The sequence below is a fragment of the Musa acuminata genome, chromosome BXJ2-3 (genome assembly GCF_036884655.1).
Source record: "Musa acuminata AAA Group cultivar baxijiao chromosome BXJ2-3, Cavendish_Baxijiao_AAA, whole genome shotgun sequence".
NCBI classification, from domain to species: domain Eukaryota; kingdom Viridiplantae; phylum Streptophyta; class Magnoliopsida; order Zingiberales; family Musaceae; genus Musa; species Musa acuminata.
The window spans coordinates 13,666,602-13,683,603 of record NC_088340.1 but is presented as its reverse complement, the minus strand read 5'-3'; the positions used below and the strand labels follow the sequence as shown (position 1 = coordinate 13,683,603).

Below are 17,002 nucleotides of genomic sequence, written 5' to 3'. Positions count from 1 at the left end.
AGAATTAAATGACTATCATAGGTGATGTTTCTTGGAATTTTTCTAAACTAATCATGAAGTTTTTTATTAATAGAAAGCAGGTGATCCTAAAGGGAAGATGTGGAAGTAAGGTCACAACTATCACTAGCTATCGGATGGAGAGGGTCCTTTAGAAGACTACAATGACTACTACACTGAAAGGCTAACCTATTGCTTATACTATCAAGAAGTAGAGATCGTACTTGATCAACGGGTTGTGATGCGTCATAGATACACTGTGACTGAAGTACTGAAAGAGAAGCTCCCCGAGTTTAATGCTGCTCAGCCTTGAGGGCAAGACTGATTTGAAGGGGAAGGAATTTTTAGGATCCCTTTATTTTTTTAGCTTTTGAATAATATTTTGTTGAGTTTGTTTAGTTCGATAAGAGTTGGATATGAGTTTATTTAATATTTATTTATTATTAAAAATTCAAGTCCTAGTAGATTATAGGTGGAACTCTATATATAAGAATTTATCTATTTCTTTTAACCTATCAATGAAATATTATTTAATCTTTTGATAAACCCTAAAAGGTCGATCCCATGATCATCCCCTTTTCTCTCATTTCTTCTATCATAAAACCCTAGTCTTATCATATTCATGTCGACTTATTTCATCCAAGTCTTATGGCCAGTTTTTTATGAAGTAATGTTACATATTCCACTATCATGCATGACTGACTGGCTGTTCGTCTCCCTGCTAAGATTCTGCTTATGGATCAGATCATAGAAATATGAACCGCATGTTTTATAGTTGTATGCATTAAATGGGGGAGGAGTTAAATATTAAATAATATCTTGAGCATTGCACTTTTGTCTTGATGCAATTGAGAAAAAGCTCTGAATGTGACTGATTATTATTTTAGTTCATATATATAATAAAATAGTACTTCTTTCATCTATATAATGCATATCAAACACACATGCACCAGCACACACATTTGTTTATGTCAAGACAGTTTGTGTGCAGTATCCATTCTGCCTAAAAGTGCTCAAGAGACATCTCCTTTTGTCTTTGTGGCTTCTCACCTTTATATCATGCCTCCCAAGAATCATCACTATCAATTATCTGAACAGGAAATAGCAATATGGAAACAGTTCTTTGCAAATGCAGAATGTGCTGAAATATCGATAGATAATCTTTAGTGGAAGTGAACCTTTTCTTCCACTAGCACTTGTGGGGTTTTCTAAATGCCATATTCTATGTGCAGGATGATTGTGACTGCTGGAAAGGCCAAGGCTTCTTTATGCAATGCAACGCATGCACAATAGGTGATTTCATACTAGTTTCATTATTACCAGTTTATTGTAAATTAAGTATCAATGGAATGTGTTATTTTTCACCAGCTTCATGTATAGATGTTTGTATGATCATATGCCTATAAATTGTTTCAATCTTATGAATTGATTTGTCAACCATTTCCATTTAAAGTTGAAGATTCTGCTATCTAATATAGAATTTTGTTTGATAATAATTATCAACCCCATCATTAGAACATCACTTTCTATAAAATCCAGTGATTCAAAATTTCTTTTTTCTATAAAAAAAAAAGGTGTTTAGTGTGATGATCCGAATAATTGAAATAATTGATCCATAGTGTGGAGTCCATGATATGCATTTGTATCTCTCATCATGTTGGTTATTATTAGGTCGGTTCTAATATTATTTATCATGATTTAATTTTTATAAAATAACTAAATTTTTTTTATCTATTAATTAGTTATAATTCAATTCAATTCAATTCTTCCTTCACTTCACTTTGAATGTCAGATTAAACTAAGGGTATTTATTACAAGTAGAACATAAGAAAAATGGCTTCGTGGCTTCTATAGGGTGAGTTTTGCATGTCTGAAATCTACCATATGTAGAGTGCCTCCACTCTCAATCTAATGGCTCCATAATCCCATTTATTTGTTCCTATGATACATCAGAGATGACAAACGCCTTCCATTTGATCATCGACTCCCTGAACACAATCTATGGTTACAACTCACAATAACAAGACTTACCTTTACAAGCAGCAGAAGCTATCCACTCATCATCGACATCTCGCGCTGTGGGGCTGCCGAGCAGCGGCGCCGCCGGGGTGCAGCGGCGGAGCGGCCCGGCCATGGGCGCGGCAGGGAGCCTCGGCCGCAACCGACCGCTGGGGGGTGTTTCTGGGCTCTCTCGACCCCCGCTTTATTGCCTCGACGTGCTCCAGCGTCTCCACCACTTCCTTCATGGACGGGCGGCTCTTCGGGTCGCCCGCGAGGCATCGCAGGGTGAGCTGCGCCGCTTGCAGAGCCCCCTTAGAGGAGTACTGCCCCTCCAGCCGCGGGTCCATCAGTCGCGCCAGCTTCCTCCGGTCGGCCAGCATCGGCCTTGCCCAGTCCACCAAGTTGTGCTGCCCGCTCGGCCGGTTGGGGTCCAGTGTTCTCTGGCCGGAGAGCGTCTCCAGCAGCACGACTCCGAATCCATACACGTCGCTCTTCACATACAGATGACCTGATCCATGGAAGAAGCCAGTTCATGAGCTTGGTAGAATGCGATCACTGTTCATGATAAGCCACACAATCCACACCATGAATGAGTGGGCGGGGTGAGACGCGTACCAGTGGCGACGTACTCCGGTGCCGCATAGCCGTAGGTTCCCATGACGCGCGTGGTGACATGTGAGTCACTGCCGGTCGGGCCATGCTTCGCGAGGCCGAAATCGGAGAGCTTGGCGTTGTAGTTCTGCGCAAGGGATGAGGAAAGCAGACTTCGATCAAGGCTTGTCGAGAGAGGGAGGCAAGAGGCCCACTAATGGCGGAGACTTACCGCGTCGAGGAGGATGTTGGAGGCCTTGAAGTCGCGGTAGATGACCTGCTTCTCCGAAGAGTGCAGGAACGCGAGGCCTCGAGCTGCTCCAATGGCGATCTTTAGCCTTATGCTCCAAGAGAGTGGCTCAAACGCTGCTCCTCCTGTGCACAAGAACCATATGCTGATCAACATGGATTCATGACAGCTACAGAATGACTCATGGACATGGAGGGTCGAACTCACTTCGGAAGAGGTGGTTCTCCAAGCTTCCCTTGGGCATGTATTCGTACACGAGGAGGAGCTCCTTCTCCCAGCAGTACCCCATCAGCTTGACGAGGTTTGGGTGTGACAGCCTCCCCAGGAAATTTACTTCAGACTGCAACCACCAGCCACATGGTGAGAGAGGGAAGCATTGGAAGCTTGTTTCAGAGAGCGAGGGAGGGGAGAGAGGGCACCTGCCATTCCTCCAGCCCTTGCATGCTCTCGGGGTTCAGCTTCTTCACGGCGACCACCATCCCCACGCCGCTCTTGGCAGGGTTCAGGGTCTTCTCCTCCACGCACCCCTTGTACACCTTCCCGAATCCGCCTTCTCCGAGAACCATCTCCGGCTTGAAGTTCCTGGTGGCGGTCCTCAGCTCGGCGAAGGAAAAGATCCGGAGGTTGGGCGCCTCCAGGATCCGGCCATCGGGAAACACCTCATCAATGCTCGCGCTGCTGCTGCCGGTGGACTGCCCGAAGGTGCTGCTGCTGCTGGGGCTCGACAGCTTCCCGGTGGTTGTGGTGCTACTGCCCGTCTTGGGTGTCGACCGCCCTGCGATGCCACAAGAGGAATATCTCCTTCAGCTACTGCCATGTGAACCACGAAATCAAATGAATCTTGACGAAATCAGAAGAGGCTCATGTGGTCCAAGTCAAAATCCAAAATTGGACCGCAAATTCCAAGCCCCAGTTTGGATTGACGGATACGGAATCATTCTGTTCGTTCTGTAAATGGAAGAGGCCAAGGGGGGAGGGGGAGAGGGGAAGAACAGAACCTAGAAAGAGCAGCGAAAACAAAGCGAATCGAAAGACATCCTCAAATCGCATGTAAAGATGGAAACTCGAGCAATTTCAGCAAAAAGATGAGCGAAGTATAGCGAAACTTGATCCCAACAAAGACCAAAAAACAGATTCAATCTCGATTCCTTGCGCAGAACCTTTGCCGATTGATTCTGTCTGGCAATACCTGGACTGGATGGTGTGGTATCTGCAGGACTTGCAGATCTCGAGGAAGGCCAAACGCAGTTCCCCATTCCCCTTCCTTGGCCTCTCTCTCTCTCTCTCTCTCTCTCTCCCGAGAGTAGGACAGGAGACGGGAGACACTAATAAGTAGTTGGCCGTCCGCAGCATCGAGTCTACGTTTCCGCTTTGACCAGTCATCGCAAAAGTCAGCCAACTGTCAGACACCAACTGGCGTGCAAAACAGCAGCTTTCCAAGTTGTTATTCCTTTCCTCTTTTTTTTCCCCTTCTCCACGTCTCATCAGAGTTGATGGCGCATGCGATTGACTCCAGGCGTTCGCTTTCATATGATAAGCAGGCTTAAGAGGCAGCTGTCGTCTCAATCTCATGTCGTCCACCGTAACAATCTACATAGAAGATAAATAAACGCTTTGAACTTGGAATCACGACGGCACTTTGAACAACATAGATTAGAAGAAGATGTAGTGCGACTCTTTCCATGTTCATACGCAGAAGAGCGCTGCCTTATTTAGACTGATTCACGAGTTCATATTCATGACATAAGTTTCCCATTGATAATGTTGTCAATCCGTATTCAAGTCTACTTCCAAGTATACGGCCACGATTGGTACTTGATGGCCGAAAGGTCGCCGCAGATGCGGACAAAGCAACGATTAAACGCCGTGTTTCGACTCTCTACGTGTAGACCATACGTGTGATCGACTTCACATGCTCGCTGCTTCTAGATTCGAGCATCAAAGAAACGTTATAAGCCCCATGCCGTAGACATACTTCGCATGCTTCAGGTTCGGGGAACACACTGGGCGTGTCATGCCTTCTAATTAGAGTTGATTTCGTGTTTTTTTATCCAATAGGGCATATTTTGGCGTGACTTGCATGGCAACGAACGACAGCCTCCTTATGACTGATGTAGTGCACACGCGCTGACAAAGCACCTTAGCACTTAGGGTGATGGAAGTCGTACTCGTACTGCTTGGATCTGTACGAGGCGGTGCTGCCCTATCTCAAGCCATTCGCGATGATGCAAGGCGGTGCCGCATGGTACGGAGCCATACAGGTTGGCCCGTGTCACACAGAAAGCATGTGTCAGCCTCCCAAGGTATCATGGATCATTAACGAGCCTTATATGGTCGACCCTTCAACAAACAAGTATAAAAGTCAATCTCCTCCCCACTAACAAAAAAGACACCTCAAACACCTATATACCACCTTGAGTTAACTTAAACTTCGGAGAGGTCAAATCGGGAATCCCCCTCCTAACATTGACCTTTTCTTGGCAAGGAGGAGTAGCAATCGAAGGTTCACCTTAAGCCGACCGGTGAGGTGCTCCCAGACCCGACTTGGTTCCTTCGCCACATCATTAGATCCTCGTGTGGGCGATCTTGCATCCAAAAATTGGATCAGAATTAGGAATAAAAATAGATTCGAGATGAGACAAACAAAAGAGGTTAGAGACGGCTCATGAAATGTCTAAGGATTTCCCTTCGAATTCTGTCAGAATTACCCAACTTGAGTTATGAGTACGAATGAAATTTATTTATTTATTTTTTTTAGGAAGAACAAAATAATAATAATGAATTAGACTATGATTTGAGTCATTATTTTGTGTTTACTATTTGAGGGGCGGAACCTAGCCGTGTCGACTCCTATGCCACGGCGTTAAGTTCCACAATATTTTTGGTACTAGAAGGAGAGCCCGATGTCGCAAGAGCATTCAATGACGATCAACCTCGTAGCCCATTCTGACGAAGAGCCGCCAGCAACCCACTTTGCCTACAGGCTTGGGGGGCAACGGCTTGCCATCCCACATGGAGACGGGGTGTCGTGGCCCAAACACTGAATCACTATTAGCGCATGTTCAATGACCTCGGGTTTTCTCGCCTGGGAACGTCTCGGGATAACTTGTCATCTTGGTCGAGGCATTCCTCAGCCTCACCAAGCGGGTCCAAGCCTTGGCGGGGATGATGTAAACAATCATCTCACTCATCCCTCAACTCATCTAACAAACAACTCCCCCACTGTCGATCCCACCAATGCTCCCTTCGAGGCCTCGCGATGCTTCTTCGGCCGATCTATCACCTCAGGCCCTGATTCCTCACTCGGAGACCGAGGAGCGGGTCAGAGATCAAAGAATGGTGCCCGGATGAAGCACCCCCATGCCTCGCCTAGCTAAGCCGACATTCCCTGAGCCTGACACTCTATCGTTAGACTCGGCCGACGACTCATTTAGAGTCCAGTTGTCTCTTGTGAACCGGCGATCGGATGAATTCCAATAAGAATTTCATAAATTGAAGGAGGAGGCAGGAGAAGGCTCCTCAGGTGGATCTTCTTTCACCTAGGAGATTTAGGATAAGCTTGTACCCAAGAGATTCTAGAGACATACGATGACGGTTCCGACCCGGCAGAACACGTCGCCGAATTACGAGCTCAAGGATACTTGAGCCTTGGACGCTCCAAGGGATCTTACTCCACCTTGAGGTCAAGGTACTTCGCCCGAAATCGAGCAAGGGTGACTCGGTACCCAAATTCATAGGTCACCTGCCTCGATCTTTGCAACCCGAGCTCGAAACCGACGGACCTCTTGCAGTCGACGATGGCTTCTTTCACCCTCTCTAGCGCTACACAGCACTCCTCGTTAAGCACCTCCTTGGCAACCCGAGATGTAGATCGAGCAACTTCGACGTTCTAAGAGAGGGTTAGTACTTCATCATCTAGTATCCAAATCCGCCCTCGGCATTGTGACTCAGCTAACTTGGTCTTTAGCCACTCGACCTCGCCAAGCTCCATCTTCGGCCGCTCCACCTCGGCTTCCACATCGGTGGCTCGTTGCTCGGCCGTCCCTACGGTCGTAGCACTAGGCCCGCTTCTCAACTCTTCAATCTCTCGATGCAGGTCAGAATTCATATCCACCAAGCGTTCAATTACCCGACCCACATCATAGACACGATCAATCAAGGCCATGGTGTAATGTTGGTTCTGCACCAACAAAGATAGAACTGACCCTTAGGTTGGTATGAAGAACGAAGAAGAGCCAAACTTACCAGGGATTTTGCAGCCTAATCCATCAACACCACGTGCCCTATAAGTCAATCATGTGAGTGATTGCACGTGTGACTTGACAAGCAGTCTTATTGCTTATTATTATTATTTGATATTTTATATCTTTATATTGATTGTTGCATATATATATATATATATATATATATATATATATATATATATATATATATATATATATATATATATATATATATATATATATATATATATATATATATATATATATATATATATATATATATATATATATATTATGATGTCCTTGGATATATGCAATGGAAATCAAATCGTAGTGAGATCACGATAATGAGACCGATTTGCCTTTAAACACAGATCCTAAATAATCCCGATCATAGGTTACTCGAGAGGGGCATCGAGATAACCAGACAGACTAGTGTACTGTATACTCGTCTATATGATGGATGCAACTGGTCTCATAGTTGCTCGTGTGGGGATACTAGGGATACAGTACATGTGCTCATTGGAGAATGAGTTCACTGATTGATCCTCTTATGGAATGCTGAATGGTTTATAATGCCTTATTGTCAGACATCGATTCCGTAGTCCTAGCGATGTATCTGGTCCTTAGACTTGAGACACCAAGGATATCCTATATGAGTACTTCACTCTTTGATACTGGGCTTATAGATCTAGAGGTTAGATATCTAGCACAATCGATCATCGGGAGTGGTAGCCAACCTTACAAGGACTATTGAGTGTCGATAAAGGATCATCCACTCTCGGTGTCATGAGAGGAATATCCCATGTATTCTTGCTCAAACAAATCCCTGGCCAGGGTCATATTTGGATTGAGAGAAAAAGAGTTCTCTAGGAGAATTCGATTAGAGCGAGACTCGAGTAGAAACTGTATGGGTCTGACAGCACCATGCCCGGTATACGGTCTCTGGGATATTAGATGGATGAGGGATTATATGTACATGATAACTGAGGATAGACAAGTCCAATGGATTGGATTCCCCTGTATCGTATGGGGACTGCTGCGTAGTGGCCTAGTACGTCTGCAATCGATGAGTCGAGTGAAATATTATGGAGATAATAATTCACTGAGTCAGAAGGAGTTCTGATAAGTATGACTCACGGGCAGCTCGATATTGGGCTTAGAGGGTCACATACATATAGTAGGTATTGCGATGAGTAGAGATTCGGATATGAGATATCCGCCGGAGCCCCATCTTATTGGATATCTAATAAGCCCCTGAATTATTGGATTCTATGGATGAGATCCAATAAGAACCAATAAGAGATTATTTAATAGAGATCCACTAATCTAAGAGGCTTAGGTAGTTGAATGGAGATCCAATACCCAATAAGGCTGGATCCATTAGGGTTAAGTTGACAATGGACCTCTATAAATGGAGGGAACTAATGGTTCATAGGCGAGAGCTCTTTGGTTGCCTCTCATATTCTCCTCCCTCTCTCCTCCTCGGAGTAGGCCTAGAGTTTTGAGGAGCGTTGTCTCAGCCTGCTGTGTGGATCACCGTTAGAGAGGAGGGCGCTTGAGCTCCTTCACCCTCTCCTAGAGATCTGTATGGATTCAGGGATATACGATCTCCCTATGTAACAAAATCCTTAATTTATGCAGTTTTAGGTTTCGTAATTTTTGCGCACCAATCTTCGCACGACGATGAACACATCTTTGAGAATTTGATATTTTATTTTTTTTATGTTCTTTCGCTGTGCATGAGATGTCGCCCCTTAGATTTTTCAACACCACGAAAGGCGAGTAATACAATTGCTTCACCAGGCCTGGGTTGAGCGTGCCTCAGGAAAACTCTAAGGTTGTTGACCCATCAGCCCAAATCATACTCGCTGTCTTCAGGGTCAGCTAGCGTGATTCGTAGGGTGCCCTCGATTCCCCCTCTGGCAGGTCGGCCATGCTGAGAGCTTGAAAAGGCTCGCCCTTGGAATGAGCCCGGATGTGGCACAAATATTGCATCGACTTAGGTCGCATCGCCTTTTTGTTGGAAGGGTCATCACCAGAAGACCCTGCATGTCCTTTTCCTCGGGCACTCATCGAACCCTCGCCTTGCGAAGTTCCTCGAGAAGTGTTGCCTGACTCACACATCTCCCGAGCTACGACCTCTCTAGTTGCCATACCCTCGGACACCTTCTGAGTTCCGATCTTCGGTTTCTTTTTTGGCCGACTTGCCTCAGCCTCTTTAGGGGATCCCTTAGGGCGCATCATCGCGTTCTTCCTTGTAGGAACTTGGGTGTAGGCCTGTCGAACTCCTGGGTTGAGGGTCAAGTTGGTGGCGCCACTACCGAGGGGTGAGACAATCCCTTCATTGACTTCAGCTACACCATCTCTGCAAGGCACAACTAGGTCAGCAACATGTGAAAAGTAAAGGAAAAAACTTAAGAACAAAGTTCGTCCGTACCCCGAGGGGCCGGGCTGAGTCTCACTTTGACTAGCCACTCCTCGAACATGCCCCTAATCGCCCAAGAAGAAGACAGGATCTCTCTTAGACGCCCTACATGCTCGGTCTCATTGAGAGATAGAAACGGGGGAACATTGTTGATGGCTCAGGAAGTCCACTCAACACTGAACCCCCATCCCTAGTTGCAACTCACACAGAAGTGGCGTACCTTCCACCCTTTGTTGTTGAAGGGTGCACCACTGACCTTAAAACCGCCTCGGGCAAATGGTAGCAGCCGCCCCGCCCCTTGCACAAACAAAAACACGTCAGGAAAAGCATTTGGGTCGGGTCAATCCCCGTGCTTTGGTATTCTCTGAGAAAAACTACCAAGTAGTGCCATGAGTTGGGCGTCATCTGAGACGGTGAAATCCCCCACCATTTGATATAGTCCTCGATGATCAAGTGCAACATAAACCTAAGGCCTGCCTCGAGAGCGTCTATGGTCAGCCCGAACCCGTCAAGAAATGGGTCGTAAGAGCGCTACCCGAGCCGTAGAGCATGAAGCTTGTAATCTTTCGGGATGCTATAATGATCCTGAATTAGGCCTAGAAACTCCTCGGTCACGACCGAGTTGATATCATGTGATGACCTCATGACTTGCAGAGCCTGAAGTGCCTTCATGTCCATTGATGGCACACCACCCGAAGACGAACTAACAACCTATACCCTAGAACTTCCCGAGGTTGATGCAATGACCTCGGGTAAGGACCGACTCGTGGAGGAAGACGATGAAGAAGAAGACATCTCGACCTTGGACCTAACGACTGAGAAAGGCAATGACCGAGGTGCAAATTGGGGATGGACAAGTGAGCAATTAGCTCTATCATTCAGCAAGGGGTTTACAAGGAGAGAACCCACCGCCATAAGTGATGTTTTGCCTTCCCGAGGTGAAAAGTTGGTCAGCATTTAATCATGGCATACCCCGCCAGATTTGCTAACCTCCACTGTCTAAAAATTCCATCGAAGCCCACGACACTTCCGCCAAAACCGTCCCACCAAATTTCGATCTTTATCGCCCAAAATCCCAACCCTTATTGTCAGAAGGATGCTTCCAAAAACCCCGCTTTAGATTGGATTTCCACAGTTGATGGCTTCACCTAACAGGTCCAATCTTTGCCCAGTTGTGTCTCCGACTAGTCACCACTCAAGCCACGTCTCAATAAACCAGTCCAACCTATGCCCAAGTTGGGTATCTCAGCCAACAGATCCAATCTTTGCCCGAGTTGTGTATCTCGGCCAACCAGTCCAACTTGTGCCTGAGTTGGGTATCTCAACTAACAGGTTCAATCTTTGCCTGAGTTGTGTATCTTGGCCAGTCACCGCTCGAGCCACGTCTCGACAAACCAGTCAAACTTGTGCCCAAGTTGGGTATCTCGGCCAACAGGTCCAATCTTTGCCCGAGTTGTGTATCTCGGTCAATCATCACTCGAGCCACGTCAAGGCAAAATAGTTAAACCTGTGCCGGAGTTGGGTATCTCGGCTAACAATTCCAATCTTTGCCCGAGTTGTGTGTGTCGGCCAGTTATCGCTCGAGCCACGTCTCGGCATACTAGTCTAACATGTGCTCGAGTTGGGTATCTCGACCAACAGGTCCAATCTTTGTCCGAGTTGTGTATCTTGGCCAACCAGTCCAACCTGTGCCCGAGTTGGGTATCTCGGCTAGTCACCGCTCGAGCCACATCTCGACAAATAAGTCAAACCTGTGTCTGAGTTGGGTATCTTGGCCAATAGGTCCAATATTTGCCCAAGTTGTGTATCTCAGCCAGTCAACGCTTAAGCCACGTCTCAGCAAACTAGTCAAACTTGTGCTCGGGTTGGGTATATTGGCCAACGGGTCCAATCTTTGCCCAAGTTGTGTATCTCGACCAGTCATCACTCGAGACATATCTCGGCAAAACAGTCCAACCTACGCTTAAGTTGGATATCTCGACCAACAAGTCCAATCTTTGCCCAAGTTGTGTATCTCGACCAGTCACTGATCGAGCCACATCTCGGTAAACCAGTCCAACTTGTGCCTAAGTTGGGTATCTCGGCCAATAGGTCCAATCTTTGCCCGAGTTGTGTATCTCGACCAATCATTGATCGAGCCACGTCTCGGCAAACCAATCCAACTTGTGCCCAAGTTGGGTATCTCATCCAATAAGTCCAATCATTGTACGAGTTGTGTATCTCGGTTGGTCATCACTCGAGCCACGTCTTGGCAAACTAGTTAAACCTATGCCTGAGTTGGGTATCTCGACCAACAAGTCCAATCTTTGCCCGAGTTGTGTATCTCGGCTGATCATCACTCGAGCCATGTCTCGACAAACCAGTTAAACCTATGCTTGAGTTGGGTGTCTCAACCAACAGGTCCAATCTTTGCCCGAGTTGTGTATCTCGACCAGTCATCACTCGAGCCACATCTCAGCAAAACAGTCCAACCTATGCCCGAGTTGGGTATCTCGGCCAATAGGTCCAATCTTTGCCCGAGTTGTGTATCTCGGCCAGTCACCGATCGAGCCACGTCTCGGTAAACTAGTCCAACTTGTGCCCAAGTTGGGTATCTAGACCAAGAGGTCCAATCTTTGCCTGAGTTGTGTATCTCGGCCAATCACCGATCGAGCCACGTCTCGACAAACCAGTCCAACTTGTGCCCGATTGGGTATCTCGGCCAATAAGTCCAATTGTTGTCCGAGTTGTGTATCTTGGCTAGTCATCATTTGAGCCATGTCTCGACAAACCAGTTAAACCTGTGCTTGAGTTGGGTATCTCGACCAATAGGTCCAATCTTTGCCCGAGTTGTATATCTCGACTAGTCATCATTCGAGCCATGTATCGGCAAACCAGTTAAACCTATGCCCGAGTTGGGTATCTCGACCAATAGGTCCAGTCTTTGCCCGAGTTGTGTACGGCCAATCATTGCTTGAGCCACGTCTCGACAAACCAACCTATTGATAAAAAAGACACCTCAAACACCTATATACCACTTCGAGCTGACTTAAACTTCGAAGGGATCGAGTCAGAAATCCCCTTCCCGATATTGACATTTTCTTGGCAGAGAGGAGCAACAATCGAAGGCCCACCTTAACTTATTGATGAGGTGCTCCCCGACCCGACTTGGTTCCTTCGCTACATCACTAGATCCTTGTGTGGGCGACCTTGCATCTTTGGGACGAAACCTAACCGTGCCGACTCCTCTATCACGATTTTAAATTCCAAGACACAATCCACGTTTTTTATTATTCCTAGTACTTTCCTTTTAGAGTAATGATCTTTTCCAGAGTAATACGCACTAATGCCTTCGCAATCATCTGTTTACCAATTTAATGGTCCACGACATGATGCACTTTGTGTGCCCAATCACTATTCAATTACAACAGGATATAAATTGATATCCTGTTTACACTTTGAATGAACAACAGGATATAAATTGATATCCTGTTACACTTTGAATGAACATCACTAGAGGAAGGCATATAAAACACTATTTGACAAGACTTTTAAGTCTAATTTCTATTAGATTACAGCTAAGATATTCAACTGATGGCAACCTAGAGAGAGATAAAATTAGGAGCATCATGCACCATGGTGATTGTCGGAGAAACCAAGTCAATGTATTTGAAAAGAACTTAAAAGGCAAGTAATGTTATCCATCAGAGGAGTTTAGTTTAGGAGACAGGTTAACGTCAAGATGAGGGTGGGTGGAATTGAAATAGGGAGGTATACGATGGCAAACTGGGACCTGATCTCAGAACATGATCAGCTGACAGCATCAGGCCAGGACTTCCATCTCAACATACCTACGGCCCATGTTCTCTCTGTCCCTCTGGAGAGGGAACTCAGCTTGCATGGATGAGGAAAAACAACAAAAGCCTCACCCAATAAGCAACCCTTTTTGTCCACCAGCATGCTGTCATTGTAAAAGCTCAGCAACAAATGGCTGATATCGAAATTGTCACAGTTGAAGATGATGCTGCTTCCACCAGCAACAAATGACATGTATCCAAATCAGATGAACCATTGGAAAGTTGTAGATGATGCTGCTTCCACTACTGCCGCTACTGCCTGCTAGGAACTGCTATTCCATCATCCTTGGTCACTTCGAGCCATCCCAAGCACTCCCACTGCTCACTGCAATGTAGGGTATCCATTCATCATTAGTTGCCCAAAGTTGCCTTGAAAAAGGTGCCTACGTCAAGGGGGAAGGAAGAATGGAATCCTCATGGCTACAATGGAGCTTTGCCTTGACTATTAATCCCAAGAAAAAGAAGATAGCAATACCATCCAGAATGATTTGGTACATACAACATTTATCGGTCTAAAAACTTCCTGACATGCGGATCACGATAAAACCAAGCAGTACATCATCCGATGTGATTTGGTACAGATAATATTTATTGGCCTGACAACTTACCGACATGTGAATCAAAATAAATCAGATGGTACACTCGGTACAATTTTGTAGCTCTTGATACAAGACTTGTACTAGGTAATATTTTTTTTTATTTTTCAGTTTTCTTCAAGCTTTATTTGAGACTCATATATACTAGTAAAGCGATACATGGTAAACCAGTATGGCTCAGGCCCGTACCAACACGAACTGACTCAATACAAACATATATCTGAAATTAAAAACATTTAATATCCAAAATTAAAAACCTTGAATCCAACAACCTAATATAGCATGAAATATGTGTAAAACCTCGAACAAATAATTGCACAACATATAAAAAAAAAGGTAAGGATATTAATTAAAGCAAAAAAGTAAACAAGCAACCTGCACAACTTTGTGCTAATAGAATTAATTAGACAGATTTTCAATTCTTAGCCCTAATAAAATGAGGACGGAAATCTACATTCTTGATCACTCAAAGTTTCAATTCTTAAACATGCACGACATTTTGCCACAAACTAATCCTATAGAGCCAATGACCCAAAAACAAAGAAACGGCCTTTCATCACTTAAGCCCAGTTACCAATAGTAGGACTATCACACCATATAAACCATCACAATCCATCATCCATGCCCAAAAAAGATTAATGACTTTAGCACAAATATCTTCTTTCTGTTTCTCTCTTCTTATGAACTAATCCATGCAAGAGATATTTAACTGCAGTCCAGCAGGATATGCATGTTACATAGGTCACCACCAAAGCATTCCTTTGAAGCTTAGCTACTCGATCAGTCATGATATGGCATATTTTGGCATGACTTGCATAGCAACGAGCGGCAGCCTCCTCATGGCCGACATGGCGCATGCACGCCGGCGAAGCACCTCGGAACTAAGGGCGGCGGAAGCCGTACCTGTGCCGCTTGGATCTGTACAAGGTGACACTGTCCTACCTCAAGCCATCTGCGATGACGCAAGACGGTGTCGCATGGCGCGGAGCTGTGCAAGTTGGCCCGTGCCGCGCAAAAAGTATGGGTTGGCCTCCCGACGTATCGTAGATCATTAACAAGCCTCGTAAAGTCGACCCTCCAACAAACAGGTATAAAAGCCAATCTTCTCCCCACTGACAAAAGAGACACCTCAAACACCTATATACCATCTTGAGCTGACTTAAATTTCGGAGGGGTCGAGTTGGGAATCCCCCTCTCGATGTTGACCTTTTCTTGGCAAGGAGGAGCAGCAATCGAAGGCCCGACTCGAGCCGACCTGTTACGGACAAAATTGTAAACGGGGTGTTCAATGTGCTTATGTATGTCCGTGTATTTCGATTTTGTTTATACTTTACACAACATATAAAGGGCTGACAGTAGGCTTAGCAGCCCCATTTTCTTTGGTTTTGGTGGTCGTCCTAGGCTTACAAACAAATGTTGTGTCATGTGGGCACTTGTGGGGATTTCGGTTTATAGTGGACCATTTTGAACCCTTTGTTGTGCGACCGTTCAGAGCTTATAAAGTCTGTTTGTAATTTATATTGGCTATAAAGTGTTTTACTAAAATGATTGCTTGTGGATCCTGAGTGAGACACTTTCTCTAACCCGTTTTCTCTTTTGTAAGTTCTAAGGGAACATAGGAGATTTCAGGAAGGCTGACCTTTGCGGACGGACACGCAAGGGTGCCGCACGACTTAGGCAAAACTAGCTAACTGCGTGACAGACCGGTGAGGTACTCCTCGACCCGACTTGATTCCTCCGCCACATCACTAGATCCTCGTGTGGGCGACCCTGCATCTTCCGGACGGAACCTAGTCGTGCTAACTCCTCAGTCACGGCGTTAAGTTCCACAACAAGTCGATAACAATCACATACAAAGAAGAGCATTCCAATATCAAGCTGTTCAACCTTCCAAAACATTGTGGTTTAAGTCCTATAGAGAACTTGAGAAGGTAATCCAAAGTGCCAAACGAATTAACGTTTTCCTGCTGTCTCTAGTTAGGGATTCAGCCCGAAAACAAGAACCTTTTGTTACCAGAAAAGAAGGATCTTTCTTTGATTACCGCCCTTTGTGCCAAGAACAATAACCCTAGATGTCCATCCCGGGAGCAGTAACAGAACTCAATCGACATACTTTTTAGGTCACGAACAATGCAAGAACAGAACCCCTAGACGAGACAAATGATTTTGCGATAATAAATCAAGCCATAAAGAGGAACAACTAGGGTTAGGATTTCGCAGCGAACTTACCTCCCTCGAGGCGTACATGATCGATCGCTTCGATTTGATTTAGCGATCGTCTGGACGAAGCAAGGAACAAACTCGCTCCCCGAGATCACCGCCGGAGAGGCGAGGAGAGACGAGGCAACGAATTCAACCATCGCATCCTTAAATCGCCCCGCTATCACCAGGACACATCGGGCCTGACCCTATGGGCCCACTTAAATAGGGGCCCAATGGAGATAGTCCAGTCGAACCGGCTCAGATCGAGCGTTCCCGTCGGGCCCGGTCCATCTAAAATCCGCATCCGGTTTATTATGCCTTAATGCTTATCATGCGAATCTGCCATGTGATTTGTTGCTGCTAATTAATGATACCAAAAGAAAGGTCGACACAAGGGGAACGTGGAACGTCATGAACATGACCAATGCGCAACACATGCCATCATCATGGCTTCACGTAAACAAAGATATCCTCGAGGGCCCATTCAATGGAAAGCACTTCACAATCTCTTTAACCTAATCAAAGTTTAGTGGACTGATCACATGGCATGGCAATTTAAAGTTAAGGACAGTAAGGCTGAGAGAGTTCGAAGTGGTAAAGGAGATAAGATTTCCCAACTAACCTTTCCAACACACACACACACTTGCTTTAGGGTTTCTTAGTTCAACCTAAGTGCTAGCCTTTACAAATGTCTAAGTAGGTGATCAAGTACTCATCTTCATCTTTAGGACTTATTTTGAATTCTAAAGTTTATAAAGCTAGATTACATAGTTCCTTCTTGTTATGAGAGACACATTCTAAATAAATTGCAATCATTCTAAAAATGAACTTTTAACTATGTGTTTTCTGTCCGTCATTTTTTTTTGTTGACATGGTTA

The 17,002-nt window shown here is 45.4% G+C and overlaps 1 protein-coding gene and 1 long non-coding RNA gene across 2 annotated transcripts; both read right to left on the bottom strand.

The window, feature by feature from the left end:
• Positions 1–1,882: 1,882 nt before the first annotated feature.
• Positions 1,883–4,169, bottom strand: LOC135607464 (probable serine/threonine-protein kinase PIX13). Its single transcript, XM_065099311.1, has 6 exons — positions 4,029–4,169; positions 3,259–3,614; positions 3,047–3,179; positions 2,822–2,964; positions 2,614–2,737; positions 1,883–2,506 (listed from the first exon to the last, which is right to left on the bottom strand). Exons 1-6 carry the CDS (start codon positions 4,093–4,095, stop codon positions 2,058–2,060), a joined length of 1,272 nt encoding a protein of 423 aa, XP_064955383.1. The 5' UTR covers positions 4,096–4,169; the 3' UTR covers positions 1,883–2,057.
• Positions 4,170–13,112: 8,943 nt separating this feature from the next.
• On the bottom strand, positions 13,113–16,288 carry LOC108952335 (uncharacterized). Its single transcript, XR_001977136.2, has 2 exons — positions 16,152–16,288; positions 13,113–13,651 (listed from the first exon to the last, which is right to left on the bottom strand). It is a non-coding gene; the product is annotated as an uncharacterized LOC108952335 (long non-coding RNA).
• Positions 16,289–17,002: the final 714 nt, after the last annotated feature.

Bases quoted from the DNA above. Each gene is read 5' to 3' on its own strand.
- LOC135607464 (XM_065099311.1), bottom strand. From the start codon at position 4,095: ATGGGGAACTGCGTTTGGCCTTCCTCGAGATCTGCAAGTCCTGCAGAT. The intron at 3,615-4,028 runs GTATTGCCAGAC...GTGGCATCGCAG, and splicing joins TACCACACCATCCAGTCCAG to GGCGGTCGACACCCAAGACG. The intron at 2,965-3,046 runs GTGAGTTCGACC...TCTTGTGCACAG, and splicing joins GGAGAACCACCTCTTCCGAA to GAGGAGCAGCGTTTGAGCCA.